General features: G+C 36.7%; 1 protein-coding gene across 5 annotated transcripts in view; it reads left to right on the top strand.

Annotated features, from left to right (window-relative positions):
• Positions 1-10: 10 nt before the first annotated feature.
• KCNT2 (potassium sodium-activated channel subfamily T member 2) overlaps positions 11-14,788 on the top strand; it is a 323,447-nt gene continuing 308,669 nt past the window's right edge. For 4 of the 5 annotated variants that reach the window (XM_075996993.1, XM_012743486.3, XM_012743496.3 and 1 more), the window contains exons 1-2: positions 11-95; positions 682-842. In XM_075996993.1, coding sequence (XP_075853108.1) covers positions 748-842 — 95 coding nt within the window. In that variant the 5' untranslated portion in view covers positions 11-95; positions 682-747. The remainder of the gene's footprint in view (positions 96-681; positions 843-14,788) is intronic. The other variant, XM_075996994.1, reaches the window with a different exon arrangement.

The following is a 14,788-nucleotide window of genomic DNA, read 5'->3' on the forward strand; positions in this document are numbered from 1 at the left end:
CGGCTCCGGAGGGCGATTGCCGGGAGAGCAGCGTCCGCAGCGTCGGGCAGAAACCCACCGCCCCCGACTCATGCCGGTGCTGGACAGCGCCTGAGGTAACCGCAGCTGCGAGGCAGCCCTGAGGGGAGGGTCTTTCGCCTGCCTTTCTGGAAAGTGCTTCCCCCTCACGCGGCGGTGCTCGCTCCCACCCCTCTCCCCTCTTTCGGGCCGAATCCCACCGCCCCCCACTCACGCCGGCCCTGGGCAGCGCCTGAGGTAACCGTGGCCGCGAGGCGGCCCTGACGGGAGGGTCTTTCTGGAAAGTGCTTCCCCGTCACGCGGTGCTCGCCCCCACCCTCTCCCCTCTTTCTAGGCACCGCGAGTTTTTTTCGGCGAAGTAACTTTGTATTCCCGCCTCCCCGCCCCCCACCCCCGTCCTGGGTACCAGAGGCGGTGCCGAGCCTGGGGGCGGTTCCTTGGCAGCGTAGATTCTAGTCGGAGCCAGACTTTTGCTCCTGGGCTCGGTTTGCATCATCCCCATCGCACCCTCCGTGCGGAGCCGGCCCCCTTCGCGCCTCAGCTTCCGGCTCCGCCGACCCCTCCCGCAGACCCCTCCCGCCGCCCCGGCCCCGGCCCGGCCCCGGCCGGCTCCCGCCCCTCCCGGCCGCGGCGGTTCACTAGTTCTCTCCCTCTACTCCGCAGTATTTTCTTTTTTCCTCTCTCCTCTCCTCCATGCGTTGCTTGATGTTTCCCACTCTTTGAGGGAGGATGGTTGATTTGGAGAGCGAAGTGCCCCCTCTGCCTCCCAGGTACAGGTTTCGAGATTTGCTGCTCGGGGACCAAGGATGGCAAAACGACGACAGGTGAGTGGCGCGTCGCAGGGCTGCTCGGTGAATGCTGCGGGGAAGAGACGGAGACGGGCGGAGGGCTGCAGGGGGGAAGGAGGGAGAAGAGGAGAAGGGAGCCTACGAAACTGGGGGAGGGAGTAAAAGGCACTCTGATGTCTCTCCATTTTGACTCTATAGAACAGTTGCTACCGACGAGGAACTCTTTTTTTCCTTTACACTTTTGTATTCTTGCAATGTATTTATCGCATTTATTTGGTGCTTATCTTTTGTCTATCAGTGCTTTCCTAGTATGTGTATAAGGCTGGTATCAGAGGTACAATACATCCAGACGGCATGCTGTATCAGTGCCAAATAATTTCCCCTTTTTTTTTCTTAGGTGTGGTTAATCAAACTCGAAAATGTATCCAAGTTTATTGAAAAAGCACGTTAGAAACTTAAAATCTCCTGCGTCTGTTTACCTGCTCCTTGTCTATGTTGTCTTGATTAGGTGTCTACTTGCCACTAGGAATTTTAGGCTGTTTAAACATTTGGAATCTTAGATAGACAATGGTTTAAATATGTAACAGGTAGTTAGTGAAGATGACAACTATTGCGATAGAAAATACTCACTTTGAGCAGGTAACTGCGAATGGTGTTAAATATGGTGTCTGTATAGCATGGGATAACCTTTCCATCATTAGTGTATTTTTAATTTAAACAGTATATGTCTGAAAATTAAAAACTAAGTTTCAAGACTAGACTATTATTAGTAAAATATTGCTCGTGTGTGTTATCTATACCATCACTGTTTTGCATAAACTTCTGAAATTTCCTTTATTTCTGTTTCATTATTTTAAAAAGCACATTTTGTGTTTTAGTGAATTTGGTATTTTCTGGAATAGTGATTTCATGTATTACATGCCACATATCCTTTTTTTGAATAATATAATGTATGCTAACGGGGTTTTCAACTCAATGACATGCTTCCTTGAAGTTCAGTTTGGTATTGATGTTCTATTTTAATTATATAAAAGATCCATTATTGGTCCATTCCAAAATCCCATGCCCATTTACTACTGGGCAATACACCCTGTTTCTTTTCTTTGCCTTCTCAGCTCGCAATGCCAACTCCTTCCCTTACACACTGAGGGTTTTTATCTTGGGCATCAATTGTGGATTTCTTTGGTCTCATATTAATATTTTAGAGGGATATGGATATTTTGTAGGGGGTAATATTTTAATTCAATCTCTTTTTTAAAGTAAAACCACATATATTGGTTAAAAATTTAAAGAACTAATACCAATTAATCAGTATTCTTATAAAAGTAAGGTGTTCTGGTTAATTGAAGATAAAGAAAAGAATAGGTAAGCATATTTACATTGACATTCAGATAAATTGTATTAGCCTAGTTAAATGACTTATCAAGTATGGCATAGTGTTCATAGTGATTGAATTTTATAGTTATTTCAGGACCTCAGGATCATCATATAGAATAAAATAATTCATCTTAAAAAGTATGAGATGGGTTGACTAAATAGAGGACATACTTTGGATATCGTGGTAATAGTGTTGTTTTGATTTTTTTTTTAACTATCATATCCAAGATGATAATTGTTCAGGCCATTGATCTTATTTTTCTAAGGATGCTGCAGAAATATTTTATTAATTAAGAATTATGGCTAGTTGAATACTAAGGAATCACTGCTATATTTAAAGTTTTATACAATCATTTAAAATTTCTATTATATTACAAGTTTATGCTAGCCTAATTTTAAAACTTAAAAACTGAAAATAAGGTATTAAATATTTAAAAATCATTCAACCATTTAAAAATGTTTGTCTAATTTTGTGGCTTTATGAAAAATTAATATTTGATTTTGGTTCCATTTGTTATTAATCTTTGAAGGCAAGATCCTTGGGATCAGAGAGACCCAGATTTCAATCCTTTGCTTATTTCCTCACTAGCTGAGTGACCTTGGGAAAATCATTCAGCCATTATGAGATTCAGTAATTTTATGTTTTCAATGGGAATAATATTATCTACCTTATAAAATTGTGACAAGGAGGAGGATGAGGTGGTACAGGACTAACATTTAGTTGGCACCAAGCACTGCCAAGTGCTATATGTTATCTTCAATCCTCATACAAATCCTGAATAGTAGGTAATTATTTTAGGGACTAGGAAACTGAGATTCTGGGAAATTGAATACTTTTCTCAGGTAATATATCTTATCAGTGTAAAGATCACTTTTGAGCTCAGTTCTTTGTGATTTAAAGAAGAAACTCTTAAGTTCTTTGCACTTAATTCATTTGAGTTTAGAAGAATAGTTTTACAGCTCCTAGCATAGTTTAGGTGTTCATTGAGAGTTATTTCCCTTCCTCACTTCTGATTTGCACTTCGTAATGCTTTTTTTTTTTCTTTTCAAATTCCTGAACTAATATGAGGTAAGTAAAGTCATCTCTTTTGTCTTTAATATGTCACAAATTCCTCTTTGCAATTACACCTTAGTAGTAATCTGATTCTACTCAGTTTTCTTCTTGGACTCAATTCCTTTAGAGTTGAGGAGGAAGCACTGTTTCATATAGGAATAGATAGATCATTCCCACCAACAGATACATTTAGTGCTCATTGGTAGATCATTTCCACCATTTCCATATAATTAGGGCTCAGCCCATATTCTCTAGGCTACTTGCTATGAAGAACTGCCTGAGGTTTTCCCCAACCGCCTACCAACCTCAGGAGCACACTAAACCTGCTTGGGGAACAAACCAGAGTGCCAGTGGGTAAATAGGTGGTTGTCAAATAAATAGTTTAGCTCCCTCTGCTTCCTGGCTGGGATAATTCTGAAGCATGTTCAGTATTGTGTTCTAGTTGACTGAGCTCTGTTTGCCCACGGTGATAACTGTCTTACTACTGCAAGCTTTACTGGCTTCTGACCCTCCCCTCCTCTACTGGTATTTTCTAGGATCATTCCCAAATAAGCTACTTATGCTTCAGTCCTACTCATAATCAGCTTCTGGGGAAATCTGAATCAAGATGGCTGTGTTCTGAATCTAGACAGTCACACTCTTAAAATGATGGGAGAATTGTGTTCCAGTTGTGGAATGTTGCTCTCTACCTTGCTCATCACTTTCAGAATATTAAACTAAATCTTAGAAGTACATTGTTGACTGTGTGGACGGAAAAACGCTAAACTCTGTAAACTAATTTTAAAGAGATTTATTCTGAGCCAAATTTGAGGACTGTGACCTGGAGGCACTCCCAAGAAGCCTGAGCAAGTGGACTCTATGTGGTAAGGTTACAGTTTGCTTTTATACATTTTAGGGAGACAGGCATTACAGGTAAAGTCATAAATCAATACGTGGGAGGCATACATTGGCTTGGCCCAAAAAGGTGGGCCATCTCCAAGAGGGGACTTGCAGGTTATAGATGGGTTTAAAGATTCTTTGGCTTATAATTGGTTAAAGGCAGGAAGCTCTGTCTAAAGGCTTGGAATGTTTTAAAATAAGGAGCTGTTATCAGAGATAAGCCAAGGGGATATAGATTCTTGTGTAAATTGAGAACCTACAGGTTTGTCTTGCATACCCTTAGGCCTGTTAAGGGATTACAAAGGATGTCCCCAAGAAGGGAGGGGGGCATGATAAGGCCTGTGGGACCTCCTTCCTCCTGGCAGGCCATTTAGTTTTAGGGTATTCCTTTGGTCATTAGGGGGTCCATTTAGTCAGCTGGTAGGGGGTGAGCCTTAAAATTTTATTTTAGTTCACAGCTGGCATGTAAAAATTAGCAAGACCTGTGATAGGTGGGTGAAAAGGTATTGTTGAAGAGAGAATACTGATGGGCCAGTTAGGACACAGGAATTGTGTATTCCATACCACAAATTGTCTGCAAACCAACCTTGGGTTAGTAGGTCACCTAAATTTATATTATACCACCTTTTGGTAGGTTACATACACACATACACAGAGGCGTAATGTAAATGTAATATATGTAATGTGTATGTAATAGATCTGTATTATATTTGTAACACATGTAAAGCATATATAATAGATATAATGATATGCATATGTATTTATTATCTTAGTGCCATCCTTATATACGTACCTCTCATTTCCATTCTGATATTCTTTTCTGAGTAGCACATGAAAGAATAGAGTTAGACATAGAAGCTCAGAGAATTTAGTTAATGGATAACGTTAGTTCTTTGAGGTCATAAAGTAAGTTTGAGAGTTGCTAAATGAGAACATTGCTTGGTGCACGTTTATTTCTTAGGAATCTTGAGTAAAACCAAAAATCTAATTCAAATGTTTTGTATAAAATGTCTTTAATGGCCCATTTACTCATTCAGCTAATATTTAAATACTTGCTACATCTCAGGGCCTTATTAAGTTAGGTCTAGGGAAGAATATAGATTGAAATATGAACCAGTGCTTTGTCTAGAGGCAATCACAGATATAGAGATGATTCCCCCCCCAGAATATTGACAGTATTGTTGATGTTATGATGATGTCCTTGTAGCATTTCCATTATGAGCAGAACAGACCTAGTTCAGATCCTGATGAAATTTATAGTAGGAGAAATAGACATTATATTTGAAAATAATTGCAGAAATGAACTTAATTACAGTTGTTCTAGCTTACAAACAAAAATTGCAAAATGCTATGAGAGGGCTTGATTGGAGAACCTGAAGTAGTCTGGCATACGAAAAGAAGGTGGTTTGGGTAAGGTTTTCAAAGAAATCTATGCTGAGATTGAGATCTAAGGATGAGATGATCTTGGTAGGTGAAATGGGAAAAGAATGTTTCAGGCTAAGGAGGAGCTTGGCTAAAGGGCCAGTAGAAGAAGAGAGCTAGGCATTTTTAGGGAACTGAGGAAATTTAGGAGGCATTTGGAGATATGGGTCTGGAGTTCAAGAGACTGAAGTAGGGCTTACATTACTGAAGTCATTCATCCCTATGGCGAAAATCACTTAGAGAAGAGCAGAGTGGGCCTGGGGCACTGACACAATTTCATCCTCAGTACATAGTCAAAGTTAGTTAGGTGGAGTTATATAGAAGGTGGGATGACAGTAAAAAAAAATGATAATATCGACAACTTTTCTAAAATCATGTATTCTGTCACTGTAGTTTTCTTGGTTAAATACTCATGTATCAATGAACAAAAACTCCAGTTCTTTAGGAGTGGAGGGTTCCTTGCATTCCCTGTATCCAATCACCTCCTGACTATCTCTCCAACTTAAAGCTTTGTTCATATATTTGTTTGGCCTCATAATTTGTTCCACATCCGGAAGCATGTTTTCCCCTATTTGGCAACTAGAGCTTTCCAAACTCTAATCTGTTCACCTCCCAATTCCAAAGCCATCTCTACCTCCCAGTCCAAAGAGAGAAATAAATCTATTACCACTGGTGCACTGACTCATTTAGTTTACATTAATGATTTATTTTTCCAAGTATGTGCAGTGTCTAGAGGACCCTGAGCTACTGGGATAGTTGATGCCTACCTCTCATGCAGAAGAATGATCATATACATGTTTGCAGCAGATGAATAAAACCCTAGGCTCCCCATAATATGCTGAAATTAAAAAAAAACAAAAAAAACACCCTAGGCTCCATGAAGGCAAGAGAACACTGAAATGGCTTTGGATCCTTTGTATCTGGTCATCTAAAAACAGAGGAGTGAATTGTCAATAGAAATTTCTGATCTTAATAAGTAGGTATAGACTAGTATCTGGTCATCTAAAAACAGAGGAGTGAATTATTAATAGAAATTTCTGACCTTGACTCCTTAATAACTAGGTATAGACGAACAAACTGACTCATACAGAAAGCCTTAGATGTAGTGTAATTTCAAGGTACGGAAGAACCACTGCACATACTTGGAAAAATAAATCATTAATGTCAACTAAATAAGTTAGTGCACCAGGAGTATTAGATTTGTCTCTTTCTACTGGGAAGTGGAGATGGCTTTGGGGTTGGGGAGTGGGGTGAAGAGGTTAGAGCCTGGAAAGCCTTAGTTGCCTGAAAGAAATAGGGGAAAAAGCTTTGGGATGTGATGGAAAAAAGGATCAGCCAAAGAGGGAGACCATGGACAGTGAGATTTCTCACTACAATGTTGTCTTTTGTCTTGGATAGACCATATTTATCTTCATCTTTTCTGACAAGTAGAAGCAGTGAAGGAAAACAGAAACAGAAATCCAACTGTCAAGCTGGGCTTGTCTGTAGGGGACAGTGGCTGGCAGCAGATCTCCAACTCTTTGACCACTTTCCTCTTTAGAGTTTTAGTCGGACCTCTCTTCCAAACTGTGCTTTAGTATTCACAGCATTATTGCAATTATGCCACGACTTTAAAAAGGGAGAATCATTTCTCCCTGTGTATGCATTCTTTGAAATCAGAGTTGTATTACTTCCAATTTTCACAGTATATAAATATGGGTAAGAAATGGCCTTTGCATACACAGCCAAAAAAAAAAAAATAGTTAAGTGTAAGAAATAGAGGACTGCTGCTTGTTCTTGGCTTTCTTGCACTGGACTTACACAGAATCATAATGATAAATTGTTATTACAAAGGCATGCTTAGCTCATCTTGTAAATCACTGTGTGAATAGGGATAAAAGCAGATTAATACATTTTAACCTCATTTAACTCCCTGTGAGAAAACTTGTAGATTGTCCACATATTACAAACAACTAGTTATTAATGACAGGGGCCAGATATGTGGTTTAATAATGGATAGCCTGCTGTCTTAGGTCTGTCAAAAATTGAAGTACTACTCTATCCCCTAGGAATCAGATAGGGTGATCAGCAAGCTACACAGGTACTATTAAGGAGTGATGGTAATGACTTCACTCACTGCCACACCATGTGGTGATTACATTGACAAATTATAGGTGGAAACTTTCAGTATTTTGTTTCTATTTCTTGCATTTCTCCCCTCAAAAGAGTTCATTTACTATTTCACATATTTCTAATAAAATTGTAGAAGATAAAGTGAAAATGGATGATAGTAGTGAATATAAAAACAGTCAACATTTACTAAGAGTTTAATATGTGTCAAGCATTTTTCTAAACATGTTACATGTATTATTTTATTTAATCTTTATACTGACTCTGAGAATTCTGTTATTTTTTCCATTTTACAAATGAATCACCCAAGGTACAGAAATACATAAATTGTTGCAAGTTAGATAACCCATAAGAGGTAGAACCAGAATCTAATTATTATGCCTACCAATGATGTTTATAACATATACAAATGTGATTTAATGTTACTTAAATAGTAGAAAGAACAAAATGCAAACAAATGTAAAGACTTTTGAACACAGAAAAATCACAGTTTTTGTATCCTCATAGGCCAATATTACAATAATTAGCTCAAAAAGAACGCTATGGAAATTTTGAAGTTGGTAATATTTTCTGGGAGAAAAACATTGTGTAGAGCATTGTGCTTTTGACAGCCTGGAGAAAGTAGATTGAAATAGGAAATTAGCAAAACAACTAAGGCAGAAGTTTTATCTATGTGTTTTTATTCTTTATTTATTTGAAATAGGCTAAATGTAATCAGTAATCTAGGAACAAAATAAAAATAATGGCTTAGCAGAATAGTTAATATGAGAAATAGGTGAAAAATAAATGAATCCTGAGCATACACAAGTCAGAAAAGCATTATGTAAGATAATATAATTAACTAAGATTGTTTTAAAAAGTCCATTTCAAAAGTGTTGGCCGGGGTTATCCATGTCTTTGCTACTTTGTTAAATTCACAATATTTACTTTCTTTTGATATGGTTGGATTTTTTTTCAGTGCTTCTCAGTAGGACCTTGGGATTTCCTATATATACTTATACTCCCTAAAGTATTTGTACCTGTGTGAAATTCATTTTTTTCTCAACCACTGTAATGGTGATAAAGGAAACTCTCTTGTAGAGATGTTATGAAATTAAATGTTGTAATGTGAAATTACTTGATTTAGAGCTTAACACTTAGGCCCGTTAGTATGTTTCATCTATTCTAAAGAAGATTTTCAGTGGTTAACAGAAATAGATGCAATAGAATAAAATAAATAGAAAATAAAGCAGAATAAAAAGATAATAAGGGGAAAAATCAAGTGAAGTGTAGAGTTGGTACATAATATGAATTCTGTGAGTTCATATACAGTTACTGGAAATGGGTCACAAAGTTAGAGCAAAGAAGACGACATGATCAGTCACATAAGATGAGAAATAAACTACTAGTTCAGAAGAAATACAGATTTCCTTTGTGTTCAAATTTAAAAGAAATTGTTCCTGTGGATCTTTGGTTGGTGTACAATATTCTTACCCACTCTCTTACCATAAAAGAATAGCAAATTTCATAAGACTGTTATGACATTCTCACTGCCATCTGCTGATATAACTAGAGAGAATTATTCACTTAAAGTAGATCTACAGGACACACACATAAATGTGTTTCAGATATATCTTGTAGGACAAAAAAAGGAACACGTGAGGTTGCTGGCGGATTGTAAGTCTTTTGTGTAGTCTTTCTTAAATACTTTTTAAATATCGATGGGTTTACTTAATAATTAAGATTGGAGTTATATTATATTTTGAGAACCTGAAATGTAAATGTAGTCAATAAAGGTAATGATGGCTCTCCTTTTATGGAGTCTCCTCCATTAGGATTCTAAGACTCAAGCCTGAATTGTGATTATTTTCACTTCCTTACATATATTGAATTAATTAATTCATTTTCTTTCTCCACAAATGTCCAAAGTAAATATCATATAACTTAATGCTCTATTAAAAGTTTGTAGTAAGTCTGAATTTAGTTTATATAGCCCTATGGAGTTGGCCCTCCCATATCTATGAGTTTCGCTTCCGTGGAACCAACAGCAGATGGAAAATATTAAAAAAGAAAAAACCTTACAACAATAAAGAATAATACAACAATAAAAATAATATAAATAAAGAAACAATATAGTATAACAGCTATTTACATAGCATTTACACTGTGTTAGGTATTATAAGTAATCTAGAGTTGAAATATATGGGAGGATGTGCTTAGGTTAGATGAAATACTATGCCATTGTATAACTGGGACTTGAACTTCCTCAGGTTTTGGTCCTGGAATCAATCCCCTGTGTATACCAAGGGATGACTGTATATCTATATGTATATAGATAGAGATATATGGTAAGTACATAATTATTATAGCTAACTTCTGGTTGTAAGTAATTGATATCACATAAATAACCTCAAACTAAGAGATCTTTTCAATTTGACCATCACCACCAATATCACAATAATCATCCTAGATATTCCATTTCAAAAGTTTGCTTTAGTTTTGTACTATTTTTGTATTTGTTTCCCTAATTAGTTATTGAGCTCTACCTATTCTATTTGGTAGTGCTTCATCCCTTTCTATTTAAATACTACAGCACTTGACAGCATACCTCATTATTCTGAGTCTGTTTTATGTACTTTACCTCCTGTAATGTTCAGTACCCAACTCAAGCCTCATTCAACCCATTCAACCCAGAATTGAACCTCATTCAATACAGTATTATGTATTTTCATCATAATACTCTTAAACGTGATTTACCATATCATATTCATGTTTTAAAATCTATGGTATGTTGTTAATGCTATTATGTGAAATTTAAACTGCTCAGTGCAACATTCATTGCTTTTCATTAATTGACTTTTCTTCCTAAAATGCTTTTTGAAATTTAACCACTGTAGTCATTCACAGAATAAATACATCCCTCATCTCTGATGTCTATCTGCTTCAGTCCCTTTGTTTGTGTCATGCCATCATCTGAGGCTGTTTTGCATCACATCTTCACCTTCTTCATGACTGGATCCTAAGCTGGAAGCAGAGCTAGAGTTACTAATGACGTTTTTGAAATCATTCAGATTACTCCATATAATCTACATTATGTTGTTTTATAATTATGCTCATATTTTTGCAGGTATAACATATGACTTTATAGGAAAAAAAACATTTTCTTCAGTTCATTTTGGATCTTGCTACATTATTTAGCACAAGTGATTTATGTTAATATTAATAGAAAGACTCCAAAAATTTTAATTCTATCATATAAGGGAGAGAGTAACAAAAGAAAAAAATAAGTCAAAGCTATGAATATATATGGCACTACATATGTACATATGTACATTATTAAAATAAAAATAAGAAATCATTTGAATTCAAGTTTTTTCTCCCCAAGGAAACAAAATAGATTTTTTATGCTTGTTCTAACCCTAGGTATTACAGTTTAAGTTATTTGATTTAAAAATGTCTTTTCCACATCTAGTTTAATATTCACAAGGAGCTTTCCTTTGGAAATAGCAAAGCGGAATGTGCTTCAGTCCATAATTCATACTGTGACAGTTCAAATGACTGTTAAAGTGAATTCTGAAATTTACATAGGGAGCTGCTCAGTGAAAACCATCAATCTGCTTGACAGCCAGCAGTGCCATTGTCCACGGGCCATGGGGAGTTGTTGTAAATGATCAACGCCATCTCATACTCACATAGGCAATGGCAGTAATACTTATAGAATTGAGGTGAACAGAGTAGAATTCCTGTGTGTTTTTTTGTACTGAATCTTATAAATTTTTTTTCTTTATTGAGGAACAGTGCTTATTATATAGTTTAGGGTCTGTTTAGCTTTACAGTGTTAGTACAAATAAAGAGTGATTTTTTTCGAAGAATACAAAATACATGATATCCATTTCTGACAGTTATCTGAACATGTTTGTAGTCTTCGAATAGAAGGCATGTTATTCTGAAACATGTATATTCCTATTATTATTCTGTGTACCAAGTCAGATCCTTTTGTGTTTGTTTTTGTCACATGGAGTGACCACTTTTGATTTACTTCACTCTTTTCAGTACCAGAAAGAAGTTTGTGATCCATCTCTTTACACTTTCAGCTTTACTACCCACATGGAAAGTAGGAGAGAGAGAAACTCTAGTCACGTACAGAAATATGTAATTAAATATATGCCTAAGAGAAGACTAATAAAATGTTCGTTATGAAGTTGCTCTGACTTGATGCATCGTTTTTCAAGTAATATCACCTTTTATAATGGAGTGAGAGAGAAGTTTCTTTGTGAATTCCCATTGTGTTGAGATTTAACTTAATCCTGCTACCATATGAGGTGGGATCCTCTATGGGAGGTACTTGAAGGACGTTATCCCGCACTTATAAGATTGTTGATCACATGTTGTGTTGGAGAAGTAAGACATAAAAAATAACAATTATATAACTAGAATGTAGTACAAGGGCTAGTACTATGGGTGTATTAGAAAAAAGCTTCTAAGAAAGAATTCTAGAAAGTAAATTTTATATATTAGAACTCATATATTAGAAATAAAGTAATAAAGGCCAGCACAAAGGCACAGTGGGTGGGTCCCCCACAGAGCATGTTCTAGAAAAAATACAGTAAGACAAAATTGAAAACAGAATAATACATGTGAGGATCACTACTGCATCTTGTTGGAGTTTGAGGGGAAGATTGTAGGAGAAATTATTTTGCCAAGTGAAAGACTTTGATTTCTTTTTCTGTAGACCGTGGTACATTTTTGAAAGGTTTTGAATATGGAAGTGGTGTGATCAAAGTTATGGCTTTAATGGAATTATTATTTCAGAATTATGTGGAATGGTTTGGAAGAGAAAGAGTGGGGAGATTCATTAAGATACTTCAATGGGCTAAAAGAGGTAGGGAAGTGATAGTGAAAAGGGCAAAAGAAAAAAATCCAAGGAAAAAAATTTGCAGGTGTCATTAAGACTTCCGAATAGATGGAAGAATATTGATGTCATGAAATAAGAGGAAGTATAAAAAGAGGAACAGCTTGTGTTAGTGTTTGTTATGTTTATTCAATACAATTTGGTATTATTCATTAGGACTGTAAATTCCAGAGGGAAAAAAATCTCTAGTGTCTAACTAATAAACCTTGCAAAACACCCAAGAAAGTTGCTATTTACTATGTTCATTTTCATTATCAATGAAATTTAGTTGAACTCAGCCAGCAAAGTGCTACCCATGAGTTGCAGTCTATGCTAATGTCACTGAAAATAAGATATCTCTAACCTCTGCTTATCTCAGAAAGGGAAGAAAGACAGATGAACAAGTAATTATTGTGTGGCATACTATATAAAATTATTTTAATATGAACAAATTATGGAGCTAGCACAGATGAAAAATGATCGATGATATGGGCATGTAATATATGCAATATATAAAAGCTAAATATGGATGTAAACTCTTAAGTTTATTGCTTTTATATTCTTCATAACATGGATGGAAGGTAAAGCAATTCCATTTAGATTTTATATGTAGAAAACTCAACTAAAAATAATTTAAATACTTGACACAAATAGCAGAAATTGCCTATGGATTCTTTCAGTTGCAAATCATGGAAAACCCAGCTAAGATAGCTTAAATAATACACTTAATAAAACAAGGAGTCTGCGCTTAGTGTAGTTTTGGGGTTGGCTTTAGAGCCCATTTTACTTTCAGCATCCCGACATGTGTGTTAGCACATTGCCTTCCTTCGGGTCTCCTTGATTCCTGAATGGCTGCTCTAGTTCTAGCTATCGCTTACAGTGACAAAGTCCAAAAGCAGAGAAAATAATTATCCTAGTATTATTCCCTTCTTAAAAGTGAGAAATGTTTTGCCAGAGGCATCCTAGCGGATTTACTGTCATTTGCTATTGGCTAGAATTCCGTCACATGCCCATGCCATGCCAGATCCAAAATGTGGTAAAAGCAGTGAAACCACTATAAATGGCTTAGAACAGTTACATTTCACCCCTGGAGCTAAAAGTGGACTCAGCTTCCTCTGAAGGATTTTGCTCACACTTTGAGGAGTGTGAACAAAATCAAGTTTGTTTATGGGGAAAAGTGTGTGTGTATGTCTCTGTGTTTGTGTTTTGCTGGATGGCTAGGATGGTAGGATGGAGGTTGGGCAAGGAATATGCCTATCATGAGATTGGGAACCCATAATTCTAGTTTAAACCCAAAAGTATAATTCTTTAATCATTTCATTGTTTTCTTTCACTTCTGAGCACTTATCTGAGGAAATTATAATTTCAGCAAATTTTCTGATTCTTTTCTTGACAAACGGAATGTTCTGATATATGAATGTTCTCAAATTCTTTTATGAAAATTATAACGTAATGAACACTGCACCAGCCTGTAACTGAGCCCTTTGGATAATTGTAGGCCACTCCACATTGTCCTTATGATATGTTGATAAATGAGTCGTCATGATCAGGAAGGGAATGTGACTATAGCTGTGGCCCAGGTGAACTCTTTCTTACTGCCAAGTAACCTCTAAATTCATTTAGAAGCTGGAACTTTGTTTTACTTAAAATTTTTAAGTGGACCAGCTATCAGCATTATGAATGATGGAGCACCTGCCCACCCCACCTGTCTCACTGAAAAGTCATTTTTTACCTGGAAGAGCATGTCCTACGCCTTATCCAGAAGAGCAGTGAGTAAAAGAATTAGGGCCCTGCAAAGGTCTAGAAGGAAGCAGGAGGGCAGGGCTCTGGAGGAGGAAGAGGGTGGTCCTGGGGTTGTCTCTTGAAGCCTGGCCTGCATTACAGTGACATTGGTATTGTTTCCCTTGCTTAAAACAAATCATCTGACAATTAGAATTTGTTCTTCTCATTGATAAATAGATGTTATCTGTCGGTAGTAGGCATATGCTGATCACTTATAGCATATGTGGGATTTTATACAATTCTTTTCCCCCTTGCCCTCTTATATTTTTGCTTATTAGGCATATTTAAAATGGCTTGTGTGAAGAAGAGCTATAACTGGTCAAAAGTGTGGGAGAAATAAAGATTGACAAGTATATTTGGCTTTTTCCTTTCAATATCTACTTTAACATTTTGGTGATTTCCCAAAGACCAAAGGGCCACACTATTTTTAAAACAACAATGGCTACAAAAATGTTTTCCTTGGTGCTGGAATGAAGAAAGCAAGAGGAA

This window comes from Microcebus murinus, chromosome 23, assembly GCF_040939455.1.
Source record: "Microcebus murinus isolate Inina chromosome 23, M.murinus_Inina_mat1.0, whole genome shotgun sequence".
In the NCBI taxonomy this organism is placed as follows: domain Eukaryota; kingdom Metazoa; phylum Chordata; class Mammalia; order Primates; family Cheirogaleidae; genus Microcebus; species Microcebus murinus.